Raw genomic sequence first — 14,699 nt, 5'->3', positions numbered from 1 at the left:
ACACACACTCAGCATGTACACCACACACAGACACACACACACCAGGTACAGCACACTCACATCAGGTACACCACACAGATATACCACACACTGTACACAGCATGTACATCACATGGACACACAGACACACACACACACACACACCATGTCTACCACAGAGACACACACATACCATGTCTACCACATAACTCCATGATGGTGACACAGGGGCTGCCACCTTCACTGTTCGCTCAGCCCTTTCAGTCTGTGGAGCGTCATTTCCTTTCATTGTCCTGGAAGCACCTGGACAGAGAGCTTCACGCCCGTCTCTCAGATATTCAGCCCACGCCATGCGTCCGGGCTCATTAAATCACAGGATTGCTCAGAAGCACCAAATTATTTTTTTTTTCTGGAAAATTACATTTTTAAAGTTACTTGTTTGTTTCACATCTGGCAGTTGAGGCAAAAGCTAAAACTTGTGTTCAGAGCATGAGAAGTGATCTCACTGCTTTTTTTCCTTGGGGAATCGAGGAAAGGCCGCAGGTGCCTGGAGAGGAGGAGGTGGTGGCAGGAAGCCACAGGGGCCAGCGCTGCCCTGGCAGTCACACAGCCTGGCACTGGGGTTTGGGAGCCACAGTCCAGGTGGTGCTGACTGGCCTTATCAGCAGTGGCCAGCAGGCAGCTGTGGCTGAGACACTGGGCTGGGAGGAGGGTGAAAGCTGCCATCTTCCTTGCTTTGCCACCCCCTGAAAGCCCATGTCTGGTGCCCAGGGACAGTAGTGAAGCCGGCCCCAGCCAGGCACTTGGCCAGCTCCCTTGGCACCAGGGGCCTGCACTCTGGCCAAGTCAAACTCAGGACCCCCTCCTCTGCCCCTGAGATCCCCCAGGGCTGGGCCAGGGGCTTCTCTGTCTGTGCAACCCCAAGCCTCTGCACCAACCCAGCCACCCTCTGCCTGTGGCTTCTCTGCCCTGACTGGACAGTCCACCCACATGTGCCTGCTTCAGCCTTTGCATTCAGCACGTGGTCTCAGACGGCCCATGTGCAGCCTGGAGTCTCATCAAGGAGTCCAGGGTCCCCAGTCTATGGGCATCACTTCAGAATTGCTGACCTAGGATCTTCAGCTTCATAATGTCCTGGTTTTACTAAGTCCAGAAAAATACCAGGTCACAGGCTCCACAGACAGAACCCCTGGGAAATCCTAGGGATGGCAAGTTGCCAGCCTCAGAAGACTTCCTTCAGGGGCCATTGGTGTGGCTGTGGCTGACAGGGAGGCATGGCCTGGGGACATCAGGATTCTCCCCTCCCCTGCCCCACCAGCAGGCAGGACCACGGGGCAGGCCAGGCACTGCGGGCAGGAGAGGGATCGGACAGCCCCACAGGAGGGCAGGGGGGCCACAGTCTGCACTTCTGCCCCGTGAACGCCACCGTGGGTTTGTGGGACCCGGGAGAGGATGAGGTCCTGAGAGCGGGGGCTGCGGGGAGCGGGTTGGGCAGTCTGGGGTAGTCACAGCCACTGAGCAGGGAGGTGAGGACTGAGGTGGTGGGAACGGCTCTCCCGACCCAGCCCATGGCCACTCCTGTTCTGCCACTGTCTACGGAAGGGCGCAATGGCCAGAATTAGCCCTGGAGCAGGATGACCCATGGCTTCCTGGGGATGGGTTACCTTGGGAGGACCCAAGCTGGCAGGGGAGCCACAGATGCCACCAAGCCCACGGTCTCAGTGGTGGCGGCGACCCTGGCCCTGTCCCCTCTGTTCCTCCAGGTCCCCCAGCAGCTCGGTCTTGGACGGTCCCCTCTGCCTTGGCTACTGCCAACAGGCCGGAGGCTGGGCCATTTCCTGAGCAGGTGGCTAGTGTGGGGGCCTGGGGACAGCAGCTGTGACATGGAAGTGCAGGTGCATTGGGGGAGGCAGGACAAGATCACAGAGCCTTTTCCCAACTTGCTCCTTCTTGTCCCCATGGAGGAGGGCGGTGAGGAAGCTGCCAAGGAACGTGGGACCAACCCCTGACCCCAGCCGCCTCTGCCTGCCGTGGCTGCAGCGCCTCCCCACAGGTCTGCAGCCACAATAACAGCTACGGCCTGCGGGCCACCCATCCACCCACAGCTGTGGTGCCCTCCGCTCCCCACAAGGTCGTGGGTGCAGGGCCGGGGGACAGTGGGACTCATGCCAGGCAAGGTCCCTGGATGGAGGGTGGGGATGGGTCAGGGGTGCGTGGAGGGACACAGGACAGCCCGGTCTGCTTTCTGTGGTGGTTTAGAGGAAGGCCGGACGGCACAGTGCCCCCTCCCCCGGGCTTCCAGAACAGGGGTGGGGAGCAGGCCTGCCTGGTGCCCTTGATCTCAGATCTGGGAGCTGTGGGGGCAGCCGCGCAGCCAGGGTTCTGTTCCTGCCTGGCGGGCAGGGGCACCCACAGGCAGACCCGTGTCTCCAGAGGCTTTTATATCACATTGGTCTGGAAGCAGGGACAGGGGGACACCATAGAGGCCTCAGGGGCGCCTTATCAGGCTCAGCCCCTGCGTGTCTGCTTCCCCAGGTACCGCGTGGTGGTCTCGTACCCACCCCAGAGCGAGGCAGAGATCGAGCTGAAGGAAGGGGACGTGGTCTTCGTGCACAAGAAGCGTGAGGACGGCTGGTATAAGGGGACCCTGCAGAGGAACGGCCGCACGGGGCTCTTCCCTGGCAGCTTCGTGGAGAGTTTCTAGGCCCAGGGCTGAGGCGGGGTGCCCTGTACACGGCAGGCGGGGCCAGGAGATCAGGGCCCCTGATGGGAACCCCTGTATCCCCATGAAGTGGCTCTGAAGGAGCAGACCCTGCCAGGTGGTTAGCTTCTGAGACACTCACTGGCCATCTGCACAGGGGGCCTGGGGGCACAAGCCCACCACCCGTGCTTGGAGAGTGTCCTTAGGGAGGCTCCCATCTTCAGGTGGGCCCAGACTGCTCTCCGCCTCTGTCTATACCTCAGTCACCTCCACCTGGACCCTCAGCATGGGTGTCACCAGCCCTGTCCCAGGGAGGCCACCTTGTGGCTCCTGTGGGACGAGGTATGAGCAGTGCTTCTTGCTTTGCCAGCGTGGTCCCATCTTTCTTATGTCTTTTTACTGCAAAGCTGTTAGACTTTATAAACTGCTAACAGGTCATACACTGCCTATTTTTCTTACACCTGGTGCTGCCTTTTTGTAAAACTTGTCAGGACTTGGTTGAGCTTGAAAGAAAAAATATCTGGGGAGGCACCAAACAGGCAAAACTTCCACAGGCGCCATGTGACCCTGGGGAGCCAGGTCCTCACTGCCTTGGTGCTCGTGGGGCCAGAGGGGCACTGGGTGTTGGAGGGAGTTTGGAAAAACTAGTTCTCTTTAAACCTGTCCCAGAGCTCCAGCCACATCTAAGCAGTGACAATGTGACCAGAGGTCCCTGTAAGTGCCTGTTGTGAGGCAGCAATAGGAACAGGAAGGTTGGCCACAGGCCTGGAGGCATAACTCCCCTTCTGTTGCTGCAGAGTGACCAGAGCTAGGAGCCCCCACTACAGAGATGTGTGGGTTTTACTGCCTTTGCAAGGTCTGGCCATTTTTCTTTAACTGCTCTGCCATTGAGCAGCACAAGCCTTGGTCGCAAGTCCAGAGACACAAGGAGGAGGGCTTTGGGGCATCCTGTAGACTTGGAGCTGGTAGGGGAGGAGGCAGGTCTGATCTCGGGATGGGGTCCACACGGCGCCCCTGTGAGTCCAGCTTCCTGCAGGCACAGACTGGAGGCACCGTGAGACACCTTATGAAACGTTCTTCTCAGCTTGGAGTCCCGGGCCCTAAAGCCTCTCTCTCATTACAAAACCACTCAGGTTTAAACCAGGCTGAGGTCATTAGCCTTAGAAACATGGGATCTCCCTGCAATGAAATCCCGAAACCCACTCGTGGCCTCTGATGCCCTAACAGGAATGCTTATGTTCAGAGTTCCTGTGTTGGGATGTGACTTGCTACGGCCAGGTGGATCCCAGGCTGGCAGTAGCCCCTAGAGAAAAGCTCTCTTCCGCTCTCCAGAGGAGAACAGATTTAATAGAGTTGAGCAATTTGCTCTGAGTCAAATTAAAAATCTGGGTTAAACACAGGGAGCCCTGAGTGCTGAGTTTATGGCAGCCGGAAGGTGCCCACTGGTCACTGGTTGCCAAATGAGTTGCCTCCCATGCACAGGAATCATGTGCATGCCTAAAACTGGGTCATCACCAAAGATGTGGATGGATTGGCACGCTGAGTGAGACTCCAGTGAAACAGCTAATTCAATCCCCAGATGATAGGAATGTCTAAATGAAGGCAGTTACCAAGCAACAGGACAGACGAACCGGCCGGTTCCTCTCCTGGCTCCTTGCACGTGATGCTGAGGCTGGTGCCTGGCAGAGGCAGCAGCTGGGCCCCAGGCCCCAGCAGGTGTCTTAGCATGGTGGCCTGGCCCGTCCGAGCAAAGTCAGGGACAGGCTTGGTGGGGCGTGACACCAGCATCAGGACCTCCTTGCAGGCTGGGCTCTGGGGAGCAGGAACACAGGTGATCACTTCTGTGCTTTGGGCAGTTTTCTAACCCTCAGACCATCAGCCCTCCTGGCCACTTAGCCACAGGCAGCACAGGGCCAGCATCAGACCCCACTGTCCGGCCATCTTGCCTGAAGGACCCTCTCCATCTGACCACCAAGATGAACCAACCCTTTGTCTGAAACCCGCAGGTTCCCCAAGCCAGACCTCACGCACCTTGGTTGTGATATGGTGCTAGGGGCCCAGGTGACATGCTCTGAGGAGCAGGACAGATGTGACATCAGAGGACACAGAGTGATGGGACATTGGGCCACCAAAGGGCCACAGGCACTGGGGTGGGGGATGGAAGGCAAGCATTTCCCAGCAGCCTCACAGTGGGGAATTCTCTGTACTTTGCACAGTTCACACACACGCACCCCTCGTTTCTGTTGTACACAAGTGTCAGTGTGTGGTGTGTGGTCTTGGAGGAATGGACAGTGATGACAAGCCACGATGCCTCTGTTTCCAAATCTTTAAATAAAACTGAACATGGACAGGTCCAATGTCTGGATGGGGGAGCAGTAAGGTGTGGCTGAGCTGGGCAGGACCAGAACCAGCATCCCCTTACCAGCCCATGGCTCATAGCCCTGCCACTTCCAAGAGCTTCCTATGGGGGACATGGTCTGCGTCAGGGTGGCAGGCTTCTGAGGGGACTGAGGATGCCAGTCAGCCGTACCCAGCACAGGCCAGGCTTGCACTGCTGGGCAGGAAGAATTGAGCCAGGCTGGCCGGGTGTGGGTGGCCTCTAGGTCCCTGCAGGGTTGTGCTCGCCTGGAAGGGTAGAGACCACACCCCTTCTTTCCTTGGAGTCAGCCTTCATGCCAGTGGGAACACAAGTCCTGTCGGCCAGGAGTGTCTAGAATCGATCCCCAGACCAGCACGCTCACACCCCCACCTTGTGGTCTGGCCTCAGGTGCCTGGGGCGTGGAGACATGGGGTGGAGGATCCCTGGCCCCTGCTGGCAAGACAGAGTGAGGGCTGGCAGAGGGCTGCTCAAGACTGAGACCAGTCGGGGTGTCTCCTGAAGCAGCTACCCAACCCCCGGCTTCCTGACCAGGACTCAGGCCCATAGCTTTGAGCATCATATCGCTTGTGCTGAAGGGAAGCTCAAGAGCGGTCTCCCTCTTCTATACAAATGGAGTGACCTTGTGTAAGACTGAAGACCACAGTGCAGACTGCGGGTGTGGACAGGGCCTGCACTGCAATGAGGAAGCCTTCACCCACCTCTCCACATCTGGCCAGTGGGTCACTAATACCAACTCCCGAAGCTGGGTGCTGAGCTGGCCCTCCCTGGGAACTGTGTCAGGTGTGAGAGGCGGGGGCAGTGCCAATACCACCTGCAGCAAAACATGCCTGGCAGGCCATCTGGGAAGTAGGCCGCAGGACAACCCTGGCCACAGGGATGGACACGGCCACCCCCTTCCCCGGGGCCTGGAACCATATCCAAGTCCAGGCTGGTTTGCCTTTACTGGTTTAAGCCCTGCAGAGCAGGCAGTGTGCTGGTCTGGGCAGCTGGACACTCACCTGTGGGACACTCCCATTGTCCACAGGAAACAGGCTCCCATCAAGGCCTCAGGTCCATGGAACTTCTCTGCCCTGACACTGACAAGGGGGCAGTCTGTCCCAGGGAACTTTGGGTTCCTTTTGCAGGGGATACACTCCATATCCAGCCCTTAATCACAAGGACAGATCAGCAACACCATATCAGCTGTTCAGTGGAGGACAGGAGAGACGTCCTGCCTCCCTCCAGCCTCATCCTGCCCTACTCCTCCTGCCAGAAGCCCCACTGCAGAGAAGAACCCATTCCAGGAGTACCCCCCGCCATAGTCCTGAGCCTCCTGGGAAACCTGCAGCCAGACCTCCAGTCACAGGGCTCCTTCTGGAAGGGACAGGAGAGCCTGCTGTTTAGAAAAGTACTTATGAGTAAGAAAGCAGGTTGGGGGAGGCCAGCAAGGAACTTGCACATGAGGCAGGGCAGAGGTACCAGGGCAGCCAGGAGAGGCCAGGGCCAAGTGTCCTGCAGATGGAGAACCACAGCCCCCAAACCTAAGAGGGGCTGAGGGTGCCAGGTGGTAACCCTGTGATGGGAACTTCCTAGTCACCTGGGCGAGCCCAGAGCTTCACAGGGACTTCAGGGAAGGACTTGGTGCCCAGTGGGCTCTGAAGATGGGGAAGCCACAGGCTGGTACCCTCTGCCTCAGGTCACATCCTGAGTGATCCCAGGGACTTCTGGATCCCTGCAGGCTTTTCACCTCCATCTCAGGAGGGCCTGAGTGGGTCTGTTCTAACAAAGATATGATGCAGGCCATTCAGGCCAAGGGTGAGGGGGCTCCTGACGGGCAGTGTCCAGCCATGTCCCCCCTAGGATGGAAGCTGCTCAGGAGCAGAAGGAACTGCTGTGAAGAAGCTCCACATGGACCCAGGAGGCCTCCTGCAGAGGAGGTGGGCCCTGTAGCCAGGCCGAGGATGGGCACAGAGGGGCGACTCAACTGGGATGGGGCAGGAGATGCCAGCCCTGTGAGGAGGGGGCGCCTATGGCAGTGGTGAGAGCTCAACATGGGCCACAGCCACAGGGACTGAAGCATTCTGGGTTTCTGCAGGAAAGTGTCATGGGGCTGGGCACAGGCAGGCGGGAGGGACCAACTCTGTCCCCTGCCCACCTTGCAGCCCTGGGGCTCAATCTGAGGATGCAGGTTCCTTCTCAGGGACCCCCTTGTCCTTTAGGAAGACTCCCTCCTTGGGCCCTCAGCTTTCTGACAAACAAAACTGCACCTTCTCTGAGCAAAAAAAAGCTCTTTCTCTGAACAAGAAAAGCTTGCCCTGATTTTCAAGACTGTTGTTTCAGTTTTTGGTCTGAAGAGTAATGAACAGACAGTTCCCAGAAAAAAAAAATATATATATATATATATATAAAAGGCCTCAGTATCAAAAGATGCTTGGCCTGCCTGGTGATCAGAGAAACAAAACCCAAAGACTCCGAGGGGCCTTCCGCTTTGGCAGACCGGCCTAAGGCCCTCAGGTGGGGCTGCTCCACCCACAAAGTCACGATGCAGGTGCCGCCAGCAGGTGGCCCAGGTGCACCTGCGCCCCGCAGTGACACGTGAACATGAGCACGCCTGGCGTGTCCGTGCATGGGGCCCGTGCACGCAGGGCACATCGGTGCACAGGGCCCATGCTGCTGCGCCTGGGTGCAGGGACTCGACTTTGTGAGACCTCCACGTGGACTGTGGGAAGAGCAGGTGAGGAGCCGCGTGTATCATCAGAAAGCTGGCCTCCAAGGAGTCAGTATATGTGTAACGAGGCAGTACGTGTGTAACACACGTGTACCTCGTGTGCTGGGTGTTGCAGAAGAAATGCTAATATCGATGGTGAGGTTCTGACTGGGGTGGGCCTGGGCATCTCTGGATGTACTTGTACATGCTGATTACTTCTTACCCATATCTGTATCTTAGTTAAAACGGGATTTTTGATTTAAAAGTCACATGACCTGTTTTGACCAGCTCCACACTGTGCAGAGGGGCCCCACTGGACATTAGGGAAGAAGGCCGGGCTGTGCGGTGTGTAGCCTCTGAGGGGGGAGGGGAAGGGGGCGCAGAGTCCCTGGAGGAGGGAGAATGAATCCAAATCTGAATCCCTGGCTGCCACGCTCCAGGCCCGCCTGCGTGTGTGGACCGAGGGAGAGCAGGAGCAGAACCAGGTCGCGGGGCTTGTGGTTGGACATGTGTGCTCTTGGGGTTTCCTCCCTCACTTTCCTGTCATTCCGAGTGGTCCGGACCCTGGGTTTCTGACGTGGACACTGCCCACCCTCCGGGCCAGATTCCTGTTTGACTGCAGCCCTTCAAGGTCGCAGACGTCTCTTTCCTCCTGTCCTGCCACTGCGGTGCTGAGGTGACTTACACGTGAGGAAGGGCCAGGCCCTGCAGCCCCACAGCCCCTCTGAATTATTAAATCATGGCACATGCAGTACCTTCCCCTGAACTCAGCCCTTTAATGTGCTTCTTAAATATGCATCTGAGCCCTAATAGACGTAAATCACCCTGGGGAATGGCTTCTCAGCTGCTCGCCTGGCACATTGCTAATTTATATATTTTCAATGAACCCATCAAAGGACTTAGATTTTAATCAAAGGCTTCAGGATCTTCTGCAGGGCCAAGTCACATCACCGTCAGTCAGAAGGGAGGTCTCTAGTGGCATGCCACAGGGCTTTGCCCAGTAGAGCCTTCTGTAATTCAGATCAGGGTATCAAGGCATAAATACCACACTTTTCAATTACCCAAAACCTGGTGGGACAGGCTAACAGATGGCAGAATTAAGGTCGGTTCCCTCCAGGGAAGGTTTGTGCCACCTCAAGAGCCTTATGTACAGAATCTAGCAGTTTATTGTGCTTGACCAGCATAGCTTGACTGGGTTAGATGCAGAACTGCTGGGGTGAGGGGGCTGCACTCCAGCCTGGTGGGCTCGTCCTAGGACACATGTGGCTGTGGGGCCCAGGGAAGTGTTTTCTGCCCCAGCATCCGGGGAGATCACTAGTGGAAGGGACCCCCCCCAGGCTGGCAAAGGAGGCGGGCTTCTCCTTGGTGGTAGTTGATGTCACGCTCCAGGCTTTGGAATCTTAACACAAGCAGCCAGGTTGCATCAACCATAAAATTGTAAAAACTGCTTTAAGCTTTCTATTTTCAATACCTTAGAATCCTTAGTTCAGATACCCTCCAGTCTGGAAACCTAGTATAGAAACTGGAGGAAAGCAGGATTAGTCTTGAAACAGAGGTGGAGGCCCAGAGACCCCCAGCCCTCGTGAAGGCCTGGTCAGAGCTGGCGGCCCTGTGTGTTTGCACCACTGCCCTGCAATCTGACAAATGCAAGCTCTGGATTCTGTTCAGCTTCTGGCCTCTTGTCCTAATAAACTGCTTGGGGTGCTGTCAGGACATTTTAGAGATGGGATCGGAATTGAGATCACAAACCTGGGTTAAACGGTCCAGAACCACATTCAGTCCCAGCCTGGCCCACCCTCCAGAGGCTGCATCCCCAGGTTGCCTGGCTCAGCTCTGCCCCTTTTGCATCTCCTCTCACTTGGTGCTAGGCCTGCGACATGGTCAGGGGCAGGGGCAGCATCTGAGATGCAGCTTCCCTGGTACTGCTGGTGAACTGGCTTCAGTGGAGGGCTAATGGCTGCATCCTGGTGAAAGGCTGCTTCTCTGTTACCTGAGAGTAGGGTGTCGCCTGTGAGGCTTCTCCCCTCCTCAGTATCCCACTGCCAACAGCGCCCTCCCCCCCTTTTCCACGCAGCCCTGCAGCCAGGCTGCCCCTCCTCCTTCCCCTCCTTCTGGAAGCTCGGGCGTGGATGTGAGCAGAGCCATCTCCCACGAGACTGCAGGGTAGAGGAGGGAGGAGGCGGGGCTCTGAGATGTCCCGGCACCATGGGTGCCTGTCCAAGGTCACCGTGCGTGGGAGTCAGTCTTTTCCCTCTTGCTCCTGTGTTTTTGTTTTGTTTTTGTCTTTTTTTCCATTTCTTGGGCCACTCCAGCAGCATATGGAGGTTCCCAGGCTAGGGTCCAATTGGAGCTGCAGCCACTGGCTTACACCACAGCCATAGCCACACAGGATCCGAGCTGCATCTGTGACCTACACCACAGCTCAAGGCAATACCAGATCCTTAACCCACTGAGTGAGGCCAGGGATGAAACCTGCAACCTCATGGTTCCTAGTCGGATTTGTTAACCACTGAGCCATGACAGGAAGTCTGCACTTGTGTTTTTTTTTACCATCTCCACTGCACTGCCTTCTAGTCTGGTGTCCTGTGAATGGTCATTTCTCCTTGGATCATAGATGGAACAGACGTTGCTGAGGGACCGAAAGCCAGTTCTGACTTCTGCTCATGGGCACGATGGAGAAACAGGAGATGGAGCTCCCCTTCCACCTCCATAAATAGAAAACCAGACAAGACATAGGACATTGGAGCCTGAGCACCACCAAAGAGTGGTTCCTGGGAGGAGGAACCTTCAGTCAGTGACAGCCACCAATCACAGAGGACTGAGGAGGGGGACAGTTTTTTACATTACTCGCATATTCACTGTTTCCAGTTATTTGTGTAGATTTGAATTTCCTTTAGGTGTTGTTTTCCTTCTGCCTGAAGAACGTCCTTTAACATTTCATGTAATTAAGGTGTACCAGTGATGGGAGTTTCAGCTCTTGTTTGTCTCAGTGTCTTTATTTTGCCTTTTTTTTTTTTTTTTTTTTTTTTTTTTTGTCTTTTTGCCTTTTCTAGGGCCGCTCCCGAGGCATATGAAGGTTCCCAGGCTAGGGGTCGAATTGGAGCTGTAGCCATCGGCCTACACCACAGCCACAGCAATGCCAGATCCGAGGCACATCTTCGACCTACACCACAGCTCATGGCAACACCAGATCCTTAACCCACTGAGCGAGGCCAGGGATTGAACCCACAACCTTGTGGTTCCTAGTCCGATTCGTTAACCACTGAGCCACGACGGGAACTCCTTGCCTGTGCATTTGAAAGATATTTTCTCTGGTATTGAATTGTAGGTTGACTTTTTTCATTCAGCGTCTTCAGGGGTGGTGTTGTCTCATGGTTTGCATTCTTCTTCATGAGAGCTCTTTGCTCTTTCTTAGTTCCTCTTGGAACAGGGAAGAACCTCTGGGAGTTCCGTGGTGGCTCAGCAGGTTAAGGATCCGGCATTGTCACTGCTGTGGCTCAGGTTTGATCCCAGCCCAAGAGCTTCTACTTGCTGTGGGTGCAGACAAAAGAAGAAAAAGGGAGAAACTCTGTATTCTATTTCAAAGTAAACACTAGAGGGACATTGCCTGTAAGCTTAAATTATACACAGTGGTCCTTCTCTGGGCACCTGCCTCCCATCTAAGTAGCATTAAGCTAAAATACCCTGTAAGTGTGGGCAAAGAAATGAACACCTCCCTCTGGAGGTTTGCTGCTTGAGGCCTTTTGGGTAAGGACCTAGGGGCTGCTGGAGCCCTTGTCCTGAGGATCTGCCCTACAGAATTCCCCAAAGCAGCTGAGCCAGAAATCAGCATTTAGGAGACATTTCCACACAGTTGGATAATTGGCCCTGCTCTGTACAGCTGGGAACTTTATTTCCTCTCTGGGGCTTTTTCCACTTTTTCTCAAGTGCTGCTTTGGTTTTTCTCTTGTTTCTTCCTTTTTCTTTTTGTCTCTTTAGGGCCATACCTGCGTGCGGCATATTGAGGTTCCCAGGCTAGGGATCCTTTTGGAGCTACAGCTGTCAGCCTATACCACAGGCCATAGCAACTCAGGATCCGAGCTGTGTCTGCAACCTACACCACAGCTCATGGCAACACCAGATCCTTAACCCACTGAGCAAGGTCAGGAATCGTACCTGCATCCTCATGGATACTAGTTAGATTCCTTCCGGCTGAGCCACAATAGCAACTCCAAATTCTTTATTTGCAATTGAGGTGTAATTGATTTAGGATGTTGTTCACTTTCTGCTCTGCAGAGAAGTGACTCAAGTTACAGGTTTATATACATTTTTTCACATTCTTTTCCATTTTGGTTTATCACAGATATTGGATATAGATCACTCCCTGTGCTGTACAGCAGGACCTCATTCTTTATCCATTCTGTGCCTTTTTTTTCTTTTTTAGGGCCACAGGTGCAACACATGGAAGTGCCCAGGCTAGGGTTGAATCATAGCTACAGCTGCTGGCCTACACCACAGCCACAACAACTCAGGTCCTGAGTTGAATCTGTGACCTACACCACAGCTCGCAGCAACACCAGATCCTTAGCCCACTGAGAAAGGCCAGGGGATGGAACCTTCTCCACATGGACACTAATCAGAATAATTTCTGCTGAGACACAACAGGAACTTCCGCTTATCCATTCTAAATATGATAGTTTGCATCTACTTATCCCAAAATATCCATCCATCCCACTCCCCTCTCCCTTGGGAACCACAAGTCTATGAGTCTGTTTTTGTTTTATAGATAAGTTCAGTTGTGTCATATTTTAGATTCCACATATAAGTGATATCATATATTTGTCTTTCTCTTTCTGACTTATTTCACTTAGTATAAGAGTCTCTAGGTCCAACCATGTTGCTGCAAATGGTATTATTCCATTTGTTTTTGTGGCTGAGTAGTATTCCATTGTGTATATGTGCCACATCTTCTTAATCCATTCATCTGTTGATGGACATTTAAGTGGTTTCCATGTCTTGGCTATTGTGAATAGCACTGCCATGAACATTGGGGTGCAGGTATTTTTTGAATGAAAGCTTCATCCAGGTATATGCCCAGGAGTGGGATTGATGGGTCATATGATAGTTCTATATTCAGTTTTCTGAGGTACCTCCTTACTGTTTTCCATGGTGTTTGTACCAATTTACATTCCCACCAGCAGTGCAGGAGGGTTCCCTTTTCTCCACATCCTCTCCAGCATTTGCTATTTGTAGACTTTTTAATGATGACCACCTTACACCAGTCAGAATGGCCATCATTAAATAAGGTGGTACCTCATTGTAGTTTTGATTTGCATTTCTCTAATAGCGATGTTGAGCATTTTTTCATGTGCCTACTGGCCTTCTGCATGTCTTCTTTGGTGAAATGTCTATTCAGGTCTTCTGCCCATTTTTCAACTGGGTGGTTTGGTTTTTTGTTGTTGAGTTGTGTGAGCTGTTTGTATGTTTTGGAAAATAAGCTCCTGGTGGTTGCTGCATCATTTGCACATATTTTCTCCCAGTCTGCAGGTTGTCTTTTCATTCTGTGTTTTCATCATCTTTCAAAGAGAGAGAAAAGCAATAACCTTTTGGAGTATCCTGAGGATAAATGAAATAGTAACAACCTCTGCGGCAGGCATTGCCTCACACATGACATAGTAACTGTCACAGTTAAGGAATAGCAAGTTTTAAACTCGGGACAGCTGGGGGCTTTAAAAACACTGTGTGGGAAGTGGGAGCTGGGGAGGAGAGGAGCCAAAATGGGCAGAGGGTAGGGGGCCCCATCCTGATGTCCTGACACCTCAGAGCAAACTCTTGGCATCAGCAGTTTATCCAGCTGGAGCTCATGTTGATGGTGTGTCACTGCTTATGCTTAAGAATGCCAGGCACGGAGTTCCCGTCATGGTGCAATGGAAACAAATCCAATTGGGAACCATGAGGTTGCAGGTTCAATTCCTGACCTCGCTCAGTGGGTTAAGGATCCGGCGTTGCTGTGAGCTGTGCTGCAGGTTGCAGACGTGGCTTAGATCCTGTGTTGCTGCGGCTGTGGTGTAGGCCAGCAGCTACAGCTCTGATTCAGCCTTTAGCCTGGGAACCTCCATATGCCATGGGTATGGCTCTAAAAAGACAAAAAAAAAAAAAAGAACACTGGGCACTACCTAAGGTGTTTTTGCCCAAATGATAGATTTCTAAAGGAGACCAGGAAGTTTTCTTATGTCAGCCATCTCTGGACATGTTCAGCCGTGTTTGGTAACCCTCTTAAAATCTCTCAGGTATTTTCTGGATCATCTGCAACAATTTACTGAATCATCACTTCTCTTAAACTGGGATCAGCCCCCTTGATGCTGGGTAAGCCTTACACCTCTGCAGAAATTGGCCCAAACCATTGGGCTCCTCACCATCTGGCAGCTACAGGAACAGCACCACTGGAGGCTCAGGCTCGTGAGATGCGGTGGTGCCTCAGTGCCACCTGCTGGTGGGATTGTAAACGCCGGATCTGGAAAGGAGAGAATTTTAGTTATAGCCAACAGTAATTTCCACTAGGAAAAGTCTGTCACCACGGAAATATTTTCATTCCTTTTTGTTGTTGAATGAGAAGTAAAAATGGAAATTTGCATGTAAATGAATGCTTCTTAAGACAGGCACTTGAAAATCAGTGTACCACCTCACACCCAGCTGTGTGCCCCTGTGTGACCAAGAACCATGAAAGGAATAGCAAGACAGGTGGGCATTTTCCTGTTGTCTGTTACGCCTTTAAAAGGAATAGTAGCCCCCTTTTTTCCTGGTGGAGAACAGCTCTGTTTGTATCTGCTAATCAGGAACAACAAAACATCTGTCCTCTGTGAGAGAAATGTGGATGTAGAATCTTTGGGAAATAAGACTAAAGCGGGGCCCTGCAGAGCTGTCAGGATGAAGTGCTCCTGCCGCCTGGCATTTGCCACTCAGTGTCACACTCA

General features: G+C 53.4%; 1 protein-coding gene across 3 annotated transcripts in view; it reads left to right on the top strand.

Annotated features, from left to right (window-relative positions):
• Positions 1–10,115, top strand: part of SH3RF3 (SH3 domain containing ring finger 3) — a 211,122-nt gene extending 201,007 nt beyond the window's left edge. For 2 of the 3 annotated variants that reach the window (XM_021087103.1, XM_021087104.1), the window contains one exon: positions 2,515–10,115. In XM_021087103.1, the coding sequence (XP_020942762.1) occupies positions 2,515–2,683 (169 nt within the window). In that variant the 3' untranslated portion in view covers positions 2,684–10,115. The remainder of the gene's footprint in view (positions 1–2,514) is intronic. The other variant, XM_021087102.1, reaches the window with a different exon arrangement.

Source organism: Sus scrofa, chromosome 3 (genome assembly GCF_000003025.6).
Source record: "Sus scrofa isolate TJ Tabasco breed Duroc chromosome 3, Sscrofa11.1, whole genome shotgun sequence".
NCBI classification, from domain to species: domain Eukaryota; kingdom Metazoa; phylum Chordata; class Mammalia; order Artiodactyla; family Suidae; genus Sus; species Sus scrofa.
This window is presented reverse-complemented; position numbering and strand designations above follow the sequence as displayed.